This window comes from Balaenoptera musculus, chromosome 9, assembly GCF_009873245.2.
Source record: "Balaenoptera musculus isolate JJ_BM4_2016_0621 chromosome 9, mBalMus1.pri.v3, whole genome shotgun sequence".
In the NCBI taxonomy this organism is placed as follows: domain Eukaryota; kingdom Metazoa; phylum Chordata; class Mammalia; order Artiodactyla; family Balaenopteridae; genus Balaenoptera; species Balaenoptera musculus.
The window spans coordinates 62,421,676-62,445,936 of NC_045793.1; the positions used below are offsets into that span (position 1 = coordinate 62,421,676).

The 24,261-nt window shown below is 37.9% G+C and overlaps 2 protein-coding genes across 2 annotated transcripts in view; one reads left to right on the forward strand and one right to left on the reverse strand.

Annotated features, from left to right (window-relative positions):
* COL28A1 (collagen type XXVIII alpha 1 chain) overlaps positions 1–7,625 on the reverse strand; it is a 160,136-nt gene extending 152,511 nt beyond the window's left edge. The window contains 4 exon segments of the mRNA XM_036862947.1: positions 68–88; positions 6,449–6,550; positions 6,552–7,006; positions 7,571–7,625. Of these exon segments, the coding sequence (XP_036718842.1) occupies positions 68–88; positions 6,449–6,550; positions 6,552–7,006; positions 7,571–7,625 (633 nt within the window).
* The window catches only part of MIOS (meiosis regulator for oocyte development), a 158,499-nt gene that overhangs the window by 85,721 nt on the left and 48,517 nt on the right, over positions 1–24,261 (forward strand). The gene's annotated exons all lie outside the window — the stretch shown is intronic.

Below are 24,261 nucleotides of genomic sequence, written 5' to 3' on the forward strand. Positions count from 1 at the left end.
TATAATGCTGTTTTTCTTATGTGAGCTTTTAGAGTAATTCATAGTAATCACAGCATGTGGTGCTTACCTTCTTTTCAAATAAGATATCCTAGGAGGGAAAAAAGAATGAAACATTAACTCAATTCACAGTTCTGCTTCCAGCTTCTTATTAACCTTAATTATGCCCTAAGGGATACGCAATTTCCAAGAAAAATAGCAATTCAGCCTTTTTAACCTTGTAAAATCAATAAAGCCCCAGCCAACAACCCAAGGAGCACTCTGAGCTGTCTACTAATAGAAGACATGAAGGGCACTAGCATTCATTAAAAGTAATTTTTTCTAGAAATTTTATCCTTTTGCATCCTATGTTTTACCTCTTGTTTCTTTTTTATCAGCTCTGTAATCTCCATAGTTTGGCTACAAGCTTAATCAGCCATAATAAGAAATTTCTCACTTTTATTTACAGACTTCGGCAGAATATGTAATTGTGTATTTTCTCTTCTCTATTTTTCTATTCCTTTACAGATATGCACTTATTTTTCAGCATTAAAACATAAATTTTAGGGTGATAATTTCATGAAATATTAATGAGCCTTACAAGTCAATGCGGTCCAGCAGCTCGTTCTCTCATAAGGAAACGTGAGACGCAGTGCTGTGACTTGCCCAAGGTCACACACTTGGGCTGAGCTGCCTAACCAAGTTCAGGGCTATTTTCTACTTAACCACATAGAAATGAATTAACCAGAATGTTTTTCAAAACTACTTTCAATTCATAATTTTAGAGAAATTCACGATGTGGTTTTTGTCCAATATGTAGGTCTCACTACCCTACTCGAGCTCAGTGTGGTATTACCTGACAAGAGCACTGAAGGTCGTGTCTGAAGTCAAACACTGGACAGAACTTACGTTTACAGATAGAATTATTGCTTTCTTAAGGTAGAAGTTATGTGTCAAATTAATGCCTTATGACTGCATCTGAGGGGTAATTTACACATGGTAAAATAGAAGATAGAAGCAAAGAGCACTAGAATATTTGTGCAAGATGTTAAAAATAAAGCATGTAATGAAGAAGCTAAAGATAAGTCAGAGTTGTACCTTAATGGAGGACTCTGCATCCTTTTAGTTTTGTTTTTACTCTACCTTTATTTCCAATCAAATGAATCATTTAGAGGGAAGAGATAGCAAAATGCTTTAAGTGATTCTAAGGATTTAATCAGAGAAAAATTTAGGCTGGGAATTTCGTCATCCAGGGTTTTCATCCTGTTTCCACCATTATCTAGCCACCTGGCCTTAGGCAAGTCATATATCCTTCCAGGTCATTTTCCACATCTATAAAATGAGAAAGTTTGACAACATGGTCTTGGGAGCTGTAAAACTCTGGCCACAGACCCTGTCTACCAAATTCAGAGTCTCACCTATGGCTTTCTTTCCCTCTCCCTCCCTCGTCCCCTGCCCCAGTGATTTTAAATTACTAGCCAGTGTAAACCCAGGCTGAAAGCAGATGAGATACTTGTATCTTTAAGAAGTAGTAGGTCATGTTGAGAATGGGAACTCAGAAAAACTGACGATTTTAGTGTAAATGGCCTTACCCTCTCCAGAACATTCGGCTGTGCCTAGAAAGTTGAAATGTACATGCTTTATCTCTAGGCTGCCCAGGACAAGTCCTTGCTTCCACCTGTGATCCTGACATCCCTTCCAGACATACCCTAGAGAAATTCTTGTGCTTGTATATTTCAGCATTCATTGTTTTTAATAGCGAAAAATTTGAAATAAAATATCCATCAATAGCGTAATGGATCAATAAACAAAATACTACTCAGCAGTTAAAGTCAACGCGTTGAATTTCTGTATTTTAACACAGATAAATTTCCTAAAAAGTTGAGTGGAAAAGCAAGCTGCAAATGAATACATAAAATGTGATCCAAATTGTGAAAATATTTAAAATATACGTCAGAAACTTGGTTTCCTCTGGGAGGGAGAGAGAGAAAAGGAACTTGAAAGGAGTTCAAAAGAGACAATAAAACAACTAATAATTCAAGTCAAATTGTAATATTTGAAAATAACTACTAAAATAAGGAAAAATTCAAAGTTGTATCACTTTACCACCTTTTTACAATAAGCAATATCCTTATCAATTTTAAACTGATAAATTTAACTGCTACTGTGGCTGATGTGTAATTTTACACTTTTTAAGCATTTCATTTGAAAATTCAATTTCTGCTTTGCCATATTACCCTTTAAAAATATGTGCCACAGGCTTAAAAACCATAACAGCACAACTTACTAATTATGTTTGGAACTCATTTGATTTTGTGTTTGCTGGAATTTATATTTCTGTGGAAACAAAAATGGATTCAAAACTACATAACAGATAAGACTGTTTGAAACAAAGAACAAAGCTCCATTCCCTAAGGGCACTTACAGCCTATAAGCCCCAGTGATAGAAAACATGGCAAAGCAAGCTGCTTGGGAAGGAGATCCTAGACTTGGGGGGGCAGAGGGGGAGGAACAGGATGGTTTCTTGGAATAGTTGGACTTTCTGGATAATTTTGAATAAAGGAATTTAAAGGACCAACTCATTGATGGAATGCTGTTCTATATGTCAAAGTTTATAAGGAAAAAAGGCATAAAGACTAGTGTGGGCAATCAGACAAAGGAAGCAGTGAGAAGGGACATTTAAAAAGAGTGGACAGAAGGGCCCACGTGGACAGAGCTGGAGAATTGGGAAGTAATGAGGCCTTTCACTTAAGCAGAGAGGCAGGCTGTGTGGAGGACAGCTGGGAGAATATGGTCAAAGCCAGAGGGAAGGGCATGTTCAATTAAGGCCTAGGTGGATACTGTAGTTTAAATCAGGGGTCCCCAACCCCCAGGCCATGGACCAGTACTGGTCCGTGGCCTGTGAGGAACTGGGCCACACAGCAGGTGGTAAGGGGCGGGCGAGTGAGCAAAGCTTCATCTCTATTTACAGCCGCTCCCCATCGCTCACATTACCACCTGAGCTCTGCCTCCTGTCAGCATTATGGTGAGTTGTATAATTATTTCATTATATATTACAATGTAATAATAATAGAAATAAAGTTCACAATAAATATAATGCGCTTGAATCATCCTGAAACCTTCCGCCACCCCCCACCCCAGTCCGTGGAGAAATTGTCTTTACGAAACTGGTCCCTGGTGCCAAAAAGGTTGTGGACCACTGGTTTAAATGAAAAAATATAAATAGAGAAAGGACCTCACCAGAGCAAAAGAAGGGGCATTTTATTAATGGAGTCAGGGTTTTATGATGGCATATATGCGAAAAAAGAAGGCTAGAATGGAATTGCCAGTTTTGCGAGTGACCATGAGGTCAAGGCTATGAGAAGGGAACAGAGAAAATGTGAGGAAAGTGTCAAAGTTATTAATTAGCATGACAGCAAATGGGATGAGAATAAAGAACTTAGTAGGCAAGGATTACAAACTCTATGACAAAAAAAAATATATTTGCAGCTTACTACAGTAGCAGAATAGCCATTATAAAATCTTAGAGAACAGAAGTAAGGCTCTAAACAGAGGAAGCCTTGAAAAACTGGGAAGTGGACCACAATTAATAAATTAATGAAGGCTAGGATTCTAAAGATGATACAGAAATTATCAAGTTGATCCCTTCTTTGTATGTGAAGGAGAGGATACACTAAATGGATGTTTTGCTTAATTATCTTCAGAGAATGAGACCAATTTGCCACAACCTTTATTCCCATAAAGACTTTAAATTTTTTAATATCAAAGGTGATAAAGAATTTTTAAAATCTCTTTGTACTCTCTCTTGCTCTTTTGAAGGACCGAGTAATATATCCAGGAGATTGGTTTGAATCTGTTTCTTAGGTTTCAATACTGTTATGTAAATCATAATAAAATAGCAGCACAAGTATTTTCTTCACCTTGGAATCATCAGGTCTCTCTTGAGTAATTCAGAACTAAAATGCTTTCATGGGATTCTTATGTGATACTTCCTGCAAGAGGTGTCAAGGAATGTGTGATGGTTCCTTGATTTGTCTTGGCTCCTGCAAAATCTGTTCACTGTGGACACTCCTGTCCATAAATGCAACTAAAGTCTACTCTGCAATAAACAGAATAAACTGCTGTTACAGAAAACAACCCAGATGCATTTCAAAATCATTATGCTGGCAGTAAGAAGCCTGACACAAAAAGAGTGCACGTGGTGTGAGCTTGTTTATGTAAAAATCTAGAAAGTACACTAATCTAGGAAGACAAGTCAGATCAATAGCATCTAAGGGACAAGGGAAGGGCGTATTGCAAAGAGGCATAAGGAACCTTTTAGGGATAATGGAAGTGTTCTCTATCCTACTTGTGCTGGTTGTTTCATGGGTGTATACATCTATCAAAACTCAGGGAATTGTGCACTCAAAGTAGACACAGATCTGTACTTAAATTATACTGAATTAACTTATTTTTAAAAATCAACTGCATAATAATTACAAAATAAAAAGTTAAAAAAAACTGAACTACAGATGTAATAGAAACAGATAAGATGAGGACTTTTTCCAATGGTCTGATCAAAAGTCAAGTTCTGCTTCCTAGACCATGGCAATTCGAAACATTGAAGCTTGGTATATCTTTCTTTGAAAAGCCTAGTAAGCTCTTTGGATTCTGGAATTTGTTTGGAAAGCAGCACCTCCTTCTAAGAAGTGGCTTATTCACAGAGCTTCCATCTGAGCAAATAAGCTGAAATCACAGGATGCTATGGGAGAGCAGAGTCATTAGGATGCTTAGTCATTTTTTGGTTTCCCCAGAAACAAGCAGTCTTGCTTCAGGTTTACTGCCAACAGCCTGTGTTCTCAGTTGGGCAGGAGCTCTTGGCAAGGGTGTGTCTGGAGGGCGTATGAACCTCCTGAACCGACACATCTGGCCAAACAAGGAGCTGCCTGTCCTGTGTCTTCTCCAGGCAGCAACAGGTGACTCATCACAACCCCAGGGTCCTCTCCTGAACATGCTTGAAACTTCTCTTTTATTCAGTGGTGAGGACTCCTTAAACTATGGCACAGGCAGGGCTAGGCAGTTAGCCGGGCACCCCAGCACATTCCCCTTTCCTGCAGAAGAGATGCTCACGTAAGCATTCACCCCAAGTACCTGGGAGCTGAGCCTGTCACCTGCGGTCTAGGCAGAACTCTCCCCATCTACCCCTAATGCCCAAGTTAAAAAAGTCTAGGGACAATAGTAACTTTGGAGAAGGGATGTTCCTTAACTGTTTCAAGGCAATTTTAATTGAGAAAACCATAAAAAAATAGTTACCATTCTCCTTCTCAATATAACTATACAGGGTTAAGCATGCAGACTCCAGGGTTTTTAGCTGGCCTCAAATTTTCAACTATAAAACGATGATAATAATAGTACCTACATCATAAGATTGTTGTAAACATTGAATAAAGTAAAATATGTAAAGTACTCAGAGCAGTGCATAATACACAGAGAGCACTCAAGACGTGATCACTATTATTTAGGTAAGAAAAACTCAGCATCTCATGCTGAAAACAACTGAGAGTAACAAAATCAAAGTAATGTTGGGAAAAGAATTGAGGGAAGGGACAAAAGGAGCAAAACAGACTCTGAAACGGGGCCTGCGGTTTTTTCAACTGATAGAAAAGAGCCCATATGGGGTGCTCAGGACCTAAAGGACACATTGTCCTTGCCCTCTTCTCAAGAAATTTTTTTAAAATCAATATTCTTAAGAAAATCAATTTTGACACTTAAATCAACCACCTTATCTCCAGGAGTTTCCTCCTTGAGAAATGTTGTGAAGAGAGATTTTGTTTTGATTGCTTTGCCTTGTGTTTTCCCTAGCAGCAAGGAAAGGCTCTCACAGCCAATAAAGAAAAGCAGTGACACAGCTAATCAGATCAATCTAGTGGGACTCATTGATTTGATGGGAGAAACTGTGGGGTGACGGCAGGTTATAGCTGATTTAAAATTGGGTGACCTTGTTAACACCTAAAAAACAAGGAGATTTTTTTTTAATGGAAGTCTGTGAACTTCACTTGAGCATAATATGACAATAGGTGAGACAAACAGTCAAAAAATATTCCTGCACATGTGTAATGGGAAAAGAAGAACTTAGTACAATTATAGCAGACTACAAGTTGACTACAAATCAAATATAAGTCAGCAGTGTTCAATGAGCCCAGGATGTACAAACAGGAGTCTGAGGTGGATGAATGGAAATTAATCCTTCCAAAATCCTCAGCAGTAGCTGACAATAAAGTTCCAGAGAATGAGTCTGGGACTTCCCCAGATTACATGGTATAAACTATCAAGAAAGTAGAGAGAACATGGGAGAGATTCTTCTTTTCCATTTCCAAGGTAGATTTTTTCCCTTTCATCTTTTTGACCCACTATCTATCCATACAGAATTTGTAAACAAATTATCAATATTATGGTGAGAAATATATACAAAACCAACCCATTAGGTACCTACCAGGTGATCCTGAATTTTATGTACAAGGGTTGAATCATTCAACAGTAGAATGGGTTCACTGGGTGGATCCCCAGATATCAAAGGAAGTTTGGTTTCATTGACCTAGAGTAGAGAGTCCAATGGTGATAAATAATATCCCTGAAGTTCTGGCATCTTCAGAAATACTTTGAACATCTGGATTATTTGGATGGTCGATGCCATTAGTCATCAGCAAAGCCACTTTCACACCATCTTTGTGCCCTTCTCTCTTAAGTAGCCTCGTGACATTGGCGATGGCATAATAAGAGAAAGTACCTTGCCCAATGAAATTCATAGACTTGACCCTCTGTTTAAAAGTCTGTAGATCCTTCCAAGAAGAAAAAGGTGGATCAATTTAGACAGAGCTGCTAAACTGAAGGGCTGCCAGTTTGATGTCATATTTCAAGGAGCCAACCGGGGTCAATTGAAAAATCTTGTCACTCAAGCTATCTACAAAATCTTTCTGTTTGTCAAAGAGAAAAATTTTAGAACTTTCAGAGCTGTCCACAATGAAGACAAGATCTGTGAAGCAAGTGGGGTCTGAAATAGGACGAACAGGTTAGGCAAAATCCTTGCCCTTACTCGTGAAACAACTCTGCAAAAGGAAAGGCCTGAGGTGGCTTGCTTCTGAGAGGAGAAGGAAGTGAAAAAGAGAGGCACTACGGGAGATAGGGCTTACACTGTAAAGAACTAAATCTCTTTCTAAGTCTACAAATTCTTTTCCTCTTGTAAAATTGTGCAAATCGGAAGCAAACAAAATACCATATATTCCGAGCATCTTCCCAAAGTAAAACTTGCTTCAAGTGAGAGGGAAAGAAAGTACGTTATAGTTTAAAAATTCAACAAACACTAGGCAAAGTTGTCTAGAAGTAAATAATACTCTGCCTAATTCTCAAACTGTATCTCATATTGGTGAGGCCCCATCTTGTTTTGGTGCAGTTTTTTTTTTTTTTAACTTTTTTGAAATCAAGGGAGAAAATGACTACACATCACATTGTAGCAGTGGTAAGGGACAAAGAAACCTACCAGAGAGAACTTAAGTTTGAATCCTAGCTCTGTGACTTACTAATTAATTTGCCTACGGCCTTGAGTGTGCCACTTCACCTCTCTGGGCCTCAGTTCCTTTATCTATGAGAGTGGCAATCTCTGTCATGCCCATTTTAACAAGGCTACTGTGAAGCTCAAATGAGATAATAAATGTACGAGTGCTCTAGAAACTCTGATGTTTTTATAAGTATGCTCTATAAGTTTGTAAGGTGCATTATTATCATATCAAAATAGAATATCACATATATACCTAAATATGCGGTTTGCTATTTGCAAAATAGCAAATGTTTGTTCCACATTATGGTAGATGGTGAAAATGTTTGTTCCACATTATGGTAGACAAAATGTTTGTTCCACATTATGGTAGATGGTGAAAAATCATCTGCCGTATATCACCTTTAATAGAAAAATCAGTTATAAACACTTTAATAAAATATAGAGTTTGCCATTTTTAATTTCAAGCCAGTAGTATTGAAAACTGGTATGTGGCAAGAGAAAAGGGTTTTCATTCATATTTATAAAAAATTACCCACATTGAGATTTTTAAAGTTTCTAATCCAAATAGATCACGGCAACACAACCAAACATCTATTAATGAGTATTTTTGTATATTCAAAGAATTACAACGAAGTAGTCTGAATTTCCCATTATATTATGGGGAGCAGGAGGGGCACAGCCATTCAAAAACATTTCAGTCCCACTCTATATGATGACTATGGTTCAATCACAAGGTCTGTTTGACTTTTCTACCTTCTCCAAAGTAGTATCAGATTGCTGCAAGGTTATTTCATTCGTTTTCATTGTAACTAATTCCTGACCATGCCAATATTTTTACAGGGTTGTAGAGAACCACCACCATTTCTGTCTTAATATTACATGCACAATTTCAATGAGTTCAGAGGTCAAGTCCAAAATTGAATTGCCCTTCTGTTTCATAGAACCCCATTTTCTACATTTACTTTGTTAACTTCAACTCCACCAGAGTTCCAAGCTGTACTACAGCTGCATATCCAGTCAATCAAAAGAGTATGACAACAGAGTGAAGTTAAGTCAGAAAGAGAAAAACAAATACTGTATGCTAACACATATATACGGAATCTAAAAACAAAAACAAAAACCAAAAAACGGTCATGAAGAACCTAGGGGCAAGACGGGAATAAAGACACAGACCTACTAGAGAATGGACTTGAGGACACGAGGAGGGGGAAGGGTAAGCTGGGACAAAGCGAGAGAGTGGCATGGACATATATACACTACCAAATGTAAAATAGATAGCTAGTGGGAAGCAACCACATAGCACAGGGAGATCAGCTCAGTGCATTGTGACCACGTAGAGGGGTGGGATAGGGAGGGTGGGAGGGAGGGAGATGCGGGAGGGAGGAGATATGGGAACGTGTGTATATGTGTAGCTGATTCACTTTGTTATAAAGCAGAAACTAACACATCATTGTAAAGCAATTATACTCCAATAAAGATGTTTAAAATATTTTTTTAAATTAAAAATAAAACCAGGCCAAAAAAAAGATTATGAGAGCAAAACTAACAGATTTTCTAAGTGTTAGCTGGAAGAACTACTGCACAGAAAGAGAACTTGAAATCAGGAAGCAATCCCCTCTGAACATCCCTGTGAAACTATTTTTCTGGGTAGATTAACAATTTAAAATCTAATCCTATATTTAAATCTTCAGCAAACTTTAGCACTCAGTATGCCCAGCTGTGTACCAAATGCCTTTTAAACCCACAGGCTTCCCTGGCAAGAGAAGACTCCTGTGTGGCTAGCTCAGTATACCCTAGAATGGAAACAAGAAAGCTTATTTTGAACCAGTGTTCTGCATGGTTTGAAAATGGTTGCCTGTTTAAAGTATATTGACTTCAGAAGTTCTGGAAAAGGAATAACAGTTTCCTTCTTTGGCACCTTTCCTTCATGGAATGGTAACTGGGAAATTGTGAGCATGATTTTTCCAGACTTTGAATAGGGGGTGGAAATATATGCAAAGTGAGGAATGAGATGGGTGACTGACTTCTTTCATACATGCCAGATGGAGAAGCCCCAATGAGAAGCAAAGCTGTTGGGTTGGGGATGGACCAGTAGATGGCTCCATGCCATTGTCTGCTCCTCAAATAACATCAACTAGCAGGAATTTTATTAGCTGACTTTGTACCACTATGGCCAAGCATCTCTCTTGGCAAGTGCCTCAAGTGTAATTGACCAAATGTCAACTGCTCTTCAGACCAGGTATGCTAAGATGTGGAGATAGCTGGGTATTAAAAAAAAAGAAGAGGAAGAAGAAGGAGGAGGAGGAGGAGGAGGAGGAGGAGAAGTGGACTGAGGAAATAGAACACAACGAGGATATGTCTCTCCAAGTAATCCCTTGCTAACCAAGGAGAAGAATACAGAGGGCTGTATAAGTTTAACACTGAAGATTAGTATAAGGATAAGGCTATGTAGCAAAACACAGCTGCTATTGCATTTTCAGAGGGGAAAAAGGTGTAATATCATGTCCGTAGTATTACACATGCCATCTCTCTTTTTTTGACCCTGTACGTAAGGAAGTTCTGGAAATAAGAGACTGAAAATTTAATTTCATTGAGAACAAGAGAGGTTTTACAAGCTTGTAGCTTGTAGAGCGAGACAACTCTTCAAAAACATAAGGAAGGGGATTCCCATATAGGACCCTGAGATGAAAACCACATTTTTCTCATTTGCAGGCCTCATTTTGGGCTTCGGAAATGCTGGCTTTAAATAAACACATCTTTCCCAGAACTAAGCACTTGCTCATTTAGTTTGTTGGCATATAATTATGAATTCATACCCGATGCCTTGTATATACAATGTTCCCTAATACAACTGATTCATTAGCAATAATCACAGTATCTCATATTTATTACTCTTTGCTCTGACATTTTTTATCTAGTTCTCCCAAACCAAAGTCATACTATTTCTTTCTGTTTTCTGATATTAGCCAGAGGACACCCTTACAACTTTCTCCAGTTTTTTAGTTCTAATACTTCCCTGAAATCTCTTTCTTCTTGATTAGTTTGGTATCTAAAGAGCCCACCCATTTCTGATCACTTTTGCCGTGTTTTATTTCACCTCAGTTTTTCATAGTTCTCACCTTTCTCTCATTTACATGTCACATACAAGCGAAATAGGTTTCAGGGGAAAATGCCATTAGTTAAATAAAAGAAATATAAACCTCTATGCTTACTATAGGTTACATTTTATAAATGTAGAAACAATGATCATCTTTAACCAAATGCCATAGTTTTGGCTTTTTTGCCTAAAATTTATTTGGGGTAAATATCAGGATCAATAAATCCAAGAGACTTTATGACTTTTCAAAAGTACAATTATCTTTCAGCAGAGTTTACTAATTTTATTCACAGCGTTTGCATCTCATTTGTTTCGCCATGAAAATAACATGATCGAATACTCTATTCAAATTGCTAAACTTACCATGTTATAAAGAATTCTGTAGTTAATACTAAACTATAAAAACGTGTTCCAAATTAAGAAAAAGATGTCCCAAAAGATATTAACATAATTGAAATTCTATGTAGTAAGCTGTTAATTAAAAATCAATTTAAAAACAACTTTAAAATAAAATTTAAATTTCTACATTTTAACAATTATTCATATTTCCCTGATAATGCACTTAAAGTAGTAGCAGAGGATAAAAAAATTTGATAAGCTTTCTTCACATCATAAGTATGTAAACCATTTAGTCTTCCACAGTTCCTAGATGTCCTATCTGATTTCAAGTGATTAAAACAAAACGGTTACGTCTTACCTTATAAAGTTTATCAAACAGGAATTAAAGACTGGTTAAGCAAATGCCAACAGCAAGGACCATTGCTGGGGATGGAGTTGGCTATTTGATATTGTTCTGTTCCATGGGAAATAAAAATTGTCTTTGCTTTTGGATCTTTTGTAATCTTCTACTCATGTTTTTTAGATTAAGTTCAAGCAAGAGTGGTCAGGCATTTGACCAGGGTGCAAGATCTGGGTGGGATCAGTAAGTAATTTAAAGGAACAGTGTCCTTTCATAACAAGTCTGTGTTTTCCGGGCTGCTGTCAAAATGGGCAGATTTTCTACATTTTAGGCACTTATTTACAGCCTGCCTTTGTTTCTCATGCCATGTCCTCTTTCTATTCTTTTGCCTGGGGGTTGCTCTGTAAGATACTGTTTCTGAAGAGCTCTGTGAAAGAGGATAAGTCATACCAGACTCAGATGCAAACCTGGTTTTTCAAGAGAGTTAATGGGTTGATAATTATTGAAGCTGAGCAATGAATATATAAAAGTTCATGATTCTAGTCTTTCTACATTTGTGATTTTTGAAATTTTTCATAATAAAATGTATAGAATATATAGTGGAAGAGTGACCTGAATTTAGTCCTGGTTCTGTCTCTACCATGGGGACCTCAGTTTCCCACTTATGAAATGAGGGAGTGAATTTAATTATTTATCAAGATCCTGTCAAACTGTAACATGAGAGGGAGGACCGCAATATTCTGAGGTCTCTGTCCAGGAAAGGTGGTCACTGTAGTGATTCCATTCTCTTTCTTCCTATTTTCTACCTGGGGTTACAGCCCATATTAAGTCAGTGTTTGTGCAACACTTAACGCAACTAGCAGCAGGCTTCCCTACAGACTGCCTCAAGGATAAAGAATAGCGAGACGATCAGAGAAAGCAATGTAAATGTTCATGTTATAATTATCTAGAATCAGCTTTCATAGAAAGACATTTTAACATTTATGGCTCTGCTTATTGTGACAATAATAGCTTCCCTTTCATGAACTCTTTACCAGGTGCTAGGCACTGTGCTAACTGCTTCACACACATTATGGGATTTAACCCTCCAAAAGCAAACCATCTGCTTACAGGAAGTGCTGCAAGAATTCGTGTTTTACAGATAAGGACGCTGAGGCAGGGAGGAGTTCAGTAACTTGCCCACGGTCATACTAATGCCAGAGAATGCCAGAATGGGCTCTTAACTCAGGTCTATCTGATCACGGAGGCTCACTTGTAACGACAGGTGCATCATTCAATTAGGCATCCATGTGAATGTCTTCATTGTCTCCTCACCACACAGCAGGTTTTGAGGAACTAAGGAAGGCTTGTGGGGCTTTGGTAATAGAAAAAAAGAAATAGTGTGTATATTGCAGAAGCAACAATGTAATTTCTCAGGAAGCAACCACATATATATCCTAAATAGCCTCTGGATGTTAACCACACCTTTCACTTTCGTGAGGAGAGAATCGTGGGACAAGGAAGTGGCAATTTTTCAGAAGATCAACTCTTTTTCCTGGGGTAGGTTAACAAATTACAGAAAAACAGTACCTCAAAGATGCCAACAGGTGAGTCTGGAGGCAAGAAATGGACTAAAGCCCTCCTGCTTTAGAACTGTTCTGACTGAAGTAGGTGAGGGGTCAGAATCCTGCCTACTCATTCATTCCCCTCTGTACCCCAAAGCCAGATAGGGTGACCCAAACCTAAGATTTGCCAGCTCTCACGAGGTGTGGCAATCAGCACTAAGTTGATTGGGTAAATGACTCAAAAGAAAAATCTTCTGTTCTGTCAGTGTATATAAAACAATTTGATTTGCACCCAGAGAAACAATGCACCATGGCTGAAGGCTGCAATCTTAACTTTAAGGATGGTCTTGAACTGCTACACACACAGAACAAATAAAAGAGCATAGATAACAGTGATGACTGGAAAAAGGCAACCTGGAGTCCATGCTTTTCTGACAGTTGTTCTGTAGCAAAGTCTTTACAGAAAAAACACCCTATTTTTGCTATTCCTGCTGTGGGTGGCCTAGAGTAAGTAGAACGATAATTAGAAGTAATTTTTTTAGTGTTCATCGATCACCTGAGACCCCTGATACAACAGATTGCTCTCCTTCAAAGCACTGCTAGACAGGAAATCTTTTTTCAACTTTTTAAAAATTCTCAACCATATAGAATCTATGTTGGCTTTATTTGTTTTGGTACCAGTGCCAAGGTCTCCATTTCAACAGTGATGGTATGTTGGGGTCCTAGGATCATTTAAAACGAACCAAAATCTGGAATGACTTGTATACATTGGAAGGTGTTCTCTGCCTGAGGTTATAGAAACACAAAAAGGGCTAGTAACGCATCAGCACAAACTTGTCTCATAGTTACATATGAGACATTGGTTAATTATACCAAGACCAGGGTATAATTTAATGTTTCACAATCTTCTCCCAATTTCTACCTCCCATACTGCTCACTCAGAGTAGAAAAGAACATTTTCAAATGAGAAGGGAGAAGCCAATGTCCTTTTTACCCAATTTGGAGAAGTTTGTCCTTAGAGGTCCCCCTCTATTTTTTTCAGTATGAAATGTTGATATAGTAGAATTTCTAACACTTGCCCCAAAGCTCTGAACTTTCTGTGATCCATTATCCTTCTTGGCTCCAAAAGTATGACAGACATTCTCTCATGTCATTCACGGTAAATTAGAAAAACACCAAAATGGTATTGGTCCTATTTATTAACTAAGGGAAGGATTAAAAGCATTCAACAACAAGGAAATGAAAATTATCCTTTTTTTTTAACGTCTTTAGTGGAGTATAATTGCTTTACATTGTTGTGTTAGCTTCTGCTTTATAACAAAGTGAATCAGCTATACATATACATATATCCCCATATACCCTCCCTGTTGCGCCTCCCTCCCACCCTCCCTATCCCACCCCTCTAGGTGGACACAAAGCACCGAGCTGATCTCCCTGAAAATTATCCTTGGTAATAAAATGTAGGAAATGTGGCATCCATTAAGTCTGCAGCAGCATGACTCCAGTACCCCTCCCCTCACCAAATTCTGATTAAGTTGACTCTTCCACATTCCCTCTACACAATTTTTTTGTATTATTTACTCTCTGATATATGTTGCTTTATTATTTATCATTTGGTCCCCTGCCTGAATAGTTGAGTCACGTATGCAACACATAGTGCCCTAGACCACAGTGACAGCATAAATTCCCAGTGACAGCATAAATTCCCATTGCACCAATCTTTTTTTTCCTTAAGATTTATTTATTTATTTAATTTATTTTTGGCTGTATCAGGTCTTAGTTGCGGCATGCGGGAGCCTCGTTGAGGCATGCGGGATCTTTCGTTGCAGCATGGGCTTCTCTCTAGTTGTGGTGTGCTGATTTTCTCTCTCTAGTTGTGGCACGCAGGCTCTGTAGTTTGCGGCACACGGGCTCTCATTGAGGCGCCGAGCTCAGTAGTTGTGGCGCGCGGGCTTAGTTGCCCTGTGGCGTGTGGGATCTTAGTTCCCTGACCAGGAATTGAACCCACATCCCCTGCATTGTAAGGCGGATTCTTTACCACTGGACCACAGGGGAAGTCCTCCCAATTGCACCAATCAGGGGAAGTCCCCCCAATTGCACCAATCTTATGACAATTAAAATCTTTCTCTAAAATTTACCTTCAATATTTATATTTTCTCTTTCTGTGTTGTTTATTCTTTACTAAGAGCAGATTTTTTATGACAGAAATTCAGGATGCTATCTGGAAATTTTTACAATTTTCCTTTCTAAGAAATATCTGAAAGTAGACAGGTCTTGCTCTATCATAGGTTTGACTGTCCAACTTTTAAAAAAATTATTCCTTTCAGTGAATAAAGAAGTCTTAACATTTTCATTCAGAATCCACCCAAAAAGAAATGATAGGATCTATTTCAGCAGTCCCCAACCTTTTTGGCACCAGGCACCGGTTTCGTGGAAGACAAATTTTCCACGGGGCGGGGGGGGGGGGGGGTGATGGTTCAGACTATAATGTGAGAGATGGGGAGCAATGGGGAGCAGCAGATGAAGCTTCACTCACTTGACCGCTGCTCACCTCCTGCTGTGTAGCCCAGGGGTTGGGGACCCCTGATCTATTTATTAAGCCTTGACCAAACTCTGCTTTTAATGGGAAAAATATTTTCTATTTTTCATTTAGTTGATTTTATTTTCAGGTATTAGAAAGTGTTGTATTGTACCTTGGTGAATTCTTCCATTCCCCACTAGATGGTATTTAGACTTTTCTTTTATTGGGGACAAATAATAGCATCAAATATCAGAGCTGGAAGGAAACTTAGAGACCACTTTTATTTGATTCTTCCACTTCACAGGTGATAAAATAGAGGGCAGGTGTTGAGACCCACCCAAAGATCATCCTGTGAGATAGTAAGGGAACAGAGTTTAGATCTTTGTACGTCAGCTGGTCATCTTTCATTATCCCTAAATACCCCGGGAGGTTTCTAGGCCTTGGCACCATCCAGGCTTGTGCCAGAGCAGGAGAAAAAGGAGCCTGTTATATGGCCAACAATTTATGTTTGAAAAATAGGAATTTTCCCTTAGTAGCAAATGGCTCAAGACAAATTATCATGGGCTAAATTCCAGCACATAATGAGTCTCATCTCTCACTGTGTAAATCTTAATACCTGGGCCATCAAAGGCGATGAACACCATTTATGAGAGCCCCGAGTTGAAGAACTTTCTCCTCTAGATTTGGGCAGGTTTGCCAGAGTAGCCTGGGATTGTTGTTACACTGATTCGAGTAAACTGTGGTTACTGTGCATGTTACTGATACCTGATCAAAATACAGCTAGTGATATGGTTAGATCTCATCATTTGCATGAATAAAAAGTTGCAGAAACTCAACATCCATTTGAGTTTTCTGGTCAGTCCATTTGGGATTTAATAAGAATATTCAACAAGGAAAGTTTTTTAAAGAAATCAATCAAATTCCTGGAACTAAAGTGTTTTAAGAACATTAAGTATCTTATTATCCCACATTATGTCAACCCTTTACAACTCTGGTTCACATAACATTGTCCCCAGTTGAGGTAACAGGTCATCATTTTTTGAGTTACATCTAAATACATAGTTTATTTTTTGAGTTACATCTAAATACATACATAGTTCCTCCTATACAATAGTTTGTTTCTTCCTCTGTCCTTTTAAATTCTGTACTAAGGGTAAATTTTTCATGGACAAAGTTTACAGTAAATAGGGCTTGAGATGAATTCATATTTTACTATTTTGGATGTGAAAAACATTTTAATGATATACAACTCACACAAATATAAGGTACCTAATATAATCATTATTCATTGTTTATATCCAGAACCATAGATTCGGAAATACACATGTATAATTTTATTTATGTAAGTAATTTTTCTTACATATATATATATGTATAATATTCCATTATACTAATTAACCAAATTCAGAAATGCCAAATACTAACAGAAATTAGTGAGGACTGACCATGGGTCTTGAGGGACTACTGTTTGAAAAAAAGATATTTGGGCACCACCTTGTGGGGCTTTGTAGAAAGACACCATGAGAGAGTTTGTCTACTATCATTAACAGATTAAAATTCTTAATTCCCTATAATGCTGAATAGGTAGAATGAAAGTTGCTGTCTACAAATTTTCTGGGTAGGGGAATAAGAAGATGAATCAAAGGGGTGACAAGATTACTTTGATATATGAATCAAGAAACTAACATCTGATGAAATCTGAAACATATTCATTTAAGAAACGTTAACCTTGTTCCTACTATGTGTGAGGCATACTGTGTCTTATTTGTTTTTGGGTAGAAAACAAATGACACAGTCACTTCAGCCTAGTGGAAGAGATAGGTAAGAAAAAGGCCATGACAAATTTTACCAAAAATATTTTTAAGTAGTCAAATATCCAACTCTAGCTAATAAGATCATGCTGAAGTGTTTGGGAGCAAGTGTACTGGTGTCTGCAACTTTGAAATGCATTTTATAAACAGAAGATGCATAGAGGGATGGGTAGATGGATGAATATTATGATATAGCAAATATGTCAAATATTATAGATCAAATGTTACTCGTGGAATCTAGATGGTGGGTAGTGGGTTTGCTATATAATTCTGTCAACTTTTGTGTATGTTTGAAAATTTTTATAACAAAATATTAGACAAAAAACAGCAACAGCAATGCAACATGATAATATCTATAAAAGAGACCTGCAAAGAGGGCACCCAGCCCAGACTGTGACACGAGGCTGCAAGTGCAGCGAGCAGAGGTTAAGTAGGCACTTTCTTTTCTGCTGTGTTAAAGGGTTTAGACCATCTTGAAATCAATGAGGAACCAGTGAACAATGTTAAGCAGAGGAATGACATGATTACATTTTCATTTTAGGAAAATCACTCTGGTGACCGTGTGAAGAATTAATTTTGCAGGGAAGCAAGCCTGGAGACTGAGAGACCTATTAGGAAACTTAGTAAGATAAGAGACAGGGCTCTTAAGCATCAGCAGTGGGAATGGAAAGAAGTGAACAATTCCAAGAAATGTTTAGAAAGTAGAATCAAAGAGCTTAGTACCCAACTGACCCAGCAGAGGGAAGGAAGTGAAGGAAAAGGACAGTACCCAGTAGCTTGCTGAAAAGTATTTAACAATCGACCCTGAAAAAAAAAAGTGTGTGTGTATATATATATATGTACATAAGTTTATTCTAAATATTACTGATATGAAGGGTATGTACTTACAAATACTGTAATAACCAAATACACAATATTATCTACTGGAAATTCTGTATAGCAAATTGAACCTCGTAGGATGCTTCCATTGATTTTTGCCAAATTCTTGTATCCTTGGCCAACTTATGGCTGCAACTGATCAATGACTGTAGTTCCAACAAGGATGTTGATTGACATTTCCATTTTCTTTAACAAGTACGCCCCTGCTTTCATATTTCTATGATACTTCTACTAGTGTATAACCTTTGGTATCTCTTTTCTCCCCTTATTCAGTCCTCTCCACAGGAGGAGGATTTAGATTTATCCTAAATGATGGGGGTAATAGTCTAACATCCACTGGTCCATGTTTCCTGAGTGGGTAGAATTAATGTGTTCAAAGTCCTATGCATGTGTGACCTCATCTTCTAAATACTTACTATTAGAGATCCAAGGATGGGAAGTAGTGAGTAAAGTCCCTTGCAGCTGGAAGATTCTGTTTGGTGAGAAAGTCCAAAGTCTAGACATGAATGCTAGTACCAGGAAACTTATTTGGGGTTGCAGGTCCAAGCTGCGTTCAGCTTTACTAATAGCAATGCTGATGTTCGGATCTCCATGTCTCTATTGTATGTATTTCTCAATTATCAATAACTCCAAGTCCAGAGGAAGAATGTTTTGAGTAATTATCACCCTTAACTCACATCCCCCTGTGTATATATGTGGGCATAGTTAAAAGGGAGTAGATTTTATTTCATTGTTTATATACTCTTCACTCCCCAACCTCTAAAGTAAACACAAAGGAAAAAATTCAGGTTAAAAGGAATAATCTTAGAAACTAAAATTTTAAAGAGACGCTAGGAACACCAATGTTAATTTCAACTACAAGAAAAATGAATAGAGTCAATGCACTTATTAGAATGAATAAGCTTATCCAATTCTATTTATCATAAATGGATGTTACATTTTGCCAAATGCTTTTTCTGCATCTATTGAGATCAGTATGAATGTGTCCTTCATTTTGTTAATGTGGTGTATCACATTGATTGATTTGTGGATGTTGAACCATCCTGGCATCCCTGGAATAGATCCTACTTGTTCTTGGTGTGCGATCCTTTTAGTGTATTGTTGAACTCCAGTTTGCTAATATTTTGTTGAGGATTTTTGCGTCTGTGTTCATAAAGGATATTGGCCTGTGACTTTTTTTTCTTTTGGTGTCATTGTCTGGTTTGGGTAATGCTGGCCTCATAAAATGAGTTTGGAAGTGTTCCTTCCTCTTATATTTTTTAGATTCAATTCTATTTAATAGTCAGGGTAGGGCTTACTTGCATCTAATAATGTCAAGGCAACTGCTGATACATCAGCAGACTTTATAGGCTATTAAGTGGGAGTTTTACTTCCCAGACATGTATAGTAAAACTACAAGAAAGAAAAAATATTAGGCAATAACACATGTATTTAATAAACAATTTACAGGCTTTAATATAAGAAATTATTTCTATATAAACAGAAAATGGTTTAGATCTTCAATCAGAGATGTAGAATTTACATGTATTGGGAGACAAAGTTCCTGATAATAGAATAAGATAGTAGGATAGGATAAGAAAAAAAAGCTTGGAGTTTCTCACAGAATTGAGTGCCTTCCCATTTTAAGCAGTCTCTTCCAGTTAAATTCAGTCTTTGGCGCTATTCAATTTCACCCAATACACTTATTTCTGGCATACTTATGAGACAGCAAATATGACGGATATGTATTTTCTTGGCTGACATGTTAAAAAAACAAATAAAATTTGGAATTTTAACTTTTAAACCATTAAATAAACAATTACACAGATGCTTTTTCCCCCAGCTTAATAAAAACTAAGTTGCTTTTGGAGAGATTATTTTTAAACTCAATGTGTAAACATCCATCATCACAATAAAACAGTTTTAATAGTCTGAGCATTTGCTTAGTTAATACACCATGCTTGAATACTTCTTGGGATATACAGTATCATTTCCTTTAAGGTACCATACATGTAACATATAGCATCATACCTCATATTAGGAAAGTGTCCCTTCCTCAAGACTCTTGCTGCCTGACAACTGTAGAATAACCATGATGCAAGTGGCCTTCCTGGAGGTGTTTAATGCACAAACTACAGAACCATAGGCCTCAGCCCTGTGTAAGATCACAGTGTTTATGCAATTAATATTTTAGTGTACAGTTGCAAAAACTTGTGTGTATTTATCATATTTTACAATTTGTACTAATTTCTTAAAGACTTGAAATTTTAGTTGCGTGAAATGGTTCACTCATTCTGATTACAGTTGAATGTAACCAATCTATTGAAAGAGCAGGACTCCAAAGGATCCGTCACAAAACAACTTTATTTTTCCCCCAACTGTCCTTTCATACCTATTTTTGAGGGCAGGATTTTCCTTTCCCCTTGCATGAAATTATAGGCAGGTGTCATGAGTCTCTGAGTCAGTCTTTGATATAAAAATCACTTCTTTCACATTGAGTCATAAAACTGATGTTTCAATAATTAAAAAGTCTATTTCCATGTAGCAGCTAAAACTCTGAGCTTAAAGCTTCTCCTCTCCCCAGCTGGGGCTTGCTTCAGGCTGGAAGCCTGCAGTGGGAAAGGGGACATGGTCATTTCCGTTTCCCCACTTTGTGCCTCTCTGTCTTCCGCAAACTCATGAAGAGCAGTTTCTGACTCTTCAGGCAGAAAGCCTGGAAAGATCTACTTAACTGGTTACTACTTTGCTTTGGTTTTGGAAGATTTTCACGTGATCCCTTTCTCCACTCTCCAGCTCTCCTGCTTTCGTCAGGGATTCTGCTTCACTGAGGATCCCTTGTCAAGATCTCTTAAACCTGGCCAGGTCTCCTCTCTGGCAGGTGTCAAGCACAGTCCTTCACACCACACATGAAACGCCTCCAAAGTCTATCAGCTGAAGTCGCTTCCCTCCCACCGGAAAGCCCTCTAACTGACTGCTCTAGGCTGCCTCTCTCCCCTTGTGACCCACATCTAGTCTGCAGGGCACGCTCCTGCATCGTTTATCCTGACAAACACTAGGAATGAAGGTTGTTCCCATAGACGCACCTCTCACCTCTCGGCCTTCAGAGCAACTAGCTGGCCTTCTGAGTTTCCAGGCATGGCTCAGACAGCAGTGTGCCACGTTTCCTGCCTGCATCCCTGTTCCCAGTTGCACAGATCAAGCTCTCCATTGAGAACAGCACTTTTAGACCTCTCCTAGGGGATTAGGAGTGAGACTCCCTGGAAATGAATTTCTCCAAAAAAATCTCTCCCAGACCCTTCATTTCCAACCCCTTTATATCCTTCAGTGTGTTTAGGTCTTCAGGTTACAAAATTTTTCCAGCACTGCATAGGTGTTAGCACTATGCTAGCACTATGCTAGCACTGCATAGGTGATATCACTTTGGAATGTGAGAATATTCATCACCTATTGTTTTGCTCCAGTCTAGTGATGACAAATCCTATTTTTAACATCCTGTTACATAAACAAATATGCTGTATGAGCATAGCTAAATCCTGAAAGTGAAGCAGAGAAATGAAAACAGTTGTGCGTGGTAGAAATATCTGAATTTTAAGACATTTCCTTCAATATTGTTTTCGCAATAATATTTTTAAATTTTGAGTTGGAATGAAAGCATTCGTGTGTTTCTTTAATTTTTCATTATGCATTCGTTGTTTTGATTCAACAAATAATATGGGGAACAATGATAATTGTAATGTGTATCCCACTCTCAAGGAATTCACAGTAGAACCATATGAGTATATTGTAATATAATCTGCAATAACATTATTATAATATAATACATAATTATGTGTGTGTGTATGTGTAAAGAGGCTAAGGGTGTGAGACAGGCACAGTGACAAGTGCCAAGGAGTTCAGAAAGGTAGACATGTCCTCCAGTTGTGGGAGACTTTGAGAAACTGAGGGACGTATCTTGAGAAACGGATAGAATTTAATTTTTCTAAGCCATGGAGAAGAATATTCCAGGGAAAAGTGGAATAAAGGCATGTTTAGGGAAGTTGCTTTGTAAAAGTAATTGGGAATAATTCAGTAGGGCTGGAGCTAGTATAGGTTAAAAGATCAAGTTGGAAAGATATGTTGGGCCAGAATGGGGACAATCTCATGTCTATAAATTCTTTTAATATCCCAGAAGCTTTTGTGTATGTTACATAGAGAGGAATATTCACCATTTATTAACTTATTAATTTTAAAACAATATATATACCTCACACAGATAATTCATGAAATATACTAACTTAATAGATTACATTTCTCCAAACTCGTAAACATCGTTGCAAACTGAATCCCCCTTTTCAAGTTTAGAGCAGCAGATTCTTTTTAAATGTTTTTCAAGAGAAGACAAAATATACTCAACATTGCAATGACTATAAAACTGACTGATACAAAATTTACAAAAGGGCTAAAACTTAGGAAGTAAATTTGTTTCCTCATCATTTCTATCCTGATTCTGATTCTCTTTATTCTTCTGATTTCTTACCTCTTCCATTTCTTCCTGGGGTTACAATTATACTCAGCTGAGAAAGCCAGGCTTAGTTTTGCAAATAAGCTGCTGATAGTCCAAGATTTTGAACATGAGAATTAAGTCCATTACCCATTTGAAGATTTTATAGTCACACATTGCACATTACATCAGAAACAGTCCAAATTATTGGCTGAGGCCAATCAGATATGCTTTGAGTTTTTGGTGACCTGGTCTTCTCCTCAAAATGACACTGGTTCTGAACTCATCTTCATAGTTAGATATATGTCTAACTTTCAGTGTTGGTTCGGGAAATCTTTTTCTCATTTTACTACCAAAAGAAGCCTACTTTTACAACTGCTTTGGGCTTCATTGGGTTTAGGTAATTCTAAAATTAATTTGATCCATTGAAAATACAAATTTTCTTTCTCATCAACCACAAAGACTTCACAATATTGACATCTTAACTCCAGGCTGAGGAGTTTGGATCTTGGTCTGTAGGAAACATGAGCCAATGAAGGGTTCTAAACAAGAGAGTCGCGTGAGATGTGCTTCAGGAAGATCAAAGGTTTAGCATAAAAGAATAGGAACAGGGGAACCAGAGACAAGTTTGGAGACTATTGTCTGGGTGAGCAGTAATTAAGACCTAAATAAACTAGGGCAATGGCTGTGGGAGCAGAGAAATTAGCAGAATTTAGACACTTATCTGTTTCAAAAGCCCAAATGTGATTTACTCAAGTCCCGCCCAATGAGTGGAAGAGACCAGGCAGAGAGATGGCTGTGGTTTCACTGGGATTTGATTGTAATGTTGATGGCTGCCACTTTAGTGCTTCAGTGCTCATCGGAAGGGATAAGCCCAGTTGCTTAGTCAGTTCGGGCTGTTGTAACAAATTACCATAGACTGGGTCCCTTATAAACAACAGAAAATTATTTCTCACAGTTTTGGATGCTGAAAGTCTGAGATGAGGTGTCAGCACGGTCGGGTTCTGGTGAGGGTCCTCCTCTGGGTTTCAGTGCCGACTTCTCATCGTGTCCTTACATGGCAGAAAAGGGTTGAGAGGGCTCTCTGGGGTCGCTTTTATAAGGGCACTACTCCTACTCTTGAGGGCTTCACCCTCATGACCTAATTACCTCACAGGGGCCCCACCGTCTAAAATCATCACATGGGGGGTTAGAATTTCAATATATCAATTTGGGGGGGGGTACAAACATTTAATCCATAATGCCAAGATATCCACTAGTGAAACAGACACCCTGTGAAGAGGCAATCAATGAGCAAAGCAGGAAATGTTAGCATCACCCGTGGTGCAGTTATCGTCCTAAAACTACCCCAGTTGATAGACACTTTGCATTACTGCTTGAACCTTATTATCTCTGACTTAACTCTGTGGGTATAGGATTATGAAGTTGAAGTGTCTGTCTATCATTATGGAATTAAGCATCCTAATCCCTCCAACAATACTCTTTAAAATAATATTCACTGGGTTTTCTCTCATTAAAAAGTTTTACATTTTTTATCTCAGAAAACAGAAAAGTATAATAAAGAAAATATTGATCACCTTTAAACCTACCCCACAGAGACATCTACTGTTAAAATGTTGGCACAATTCCCTCTAGTCTTTAAAAAATAAGGTTAGGATCGTTATGTTTGTTCCATCTGGTACTACTTTATTCCTATAACAATAAATCGTGAGTGTTTCCTCTATCTTTAAATATTTTTTTTTCCCTGAAACAGAGGTTAGT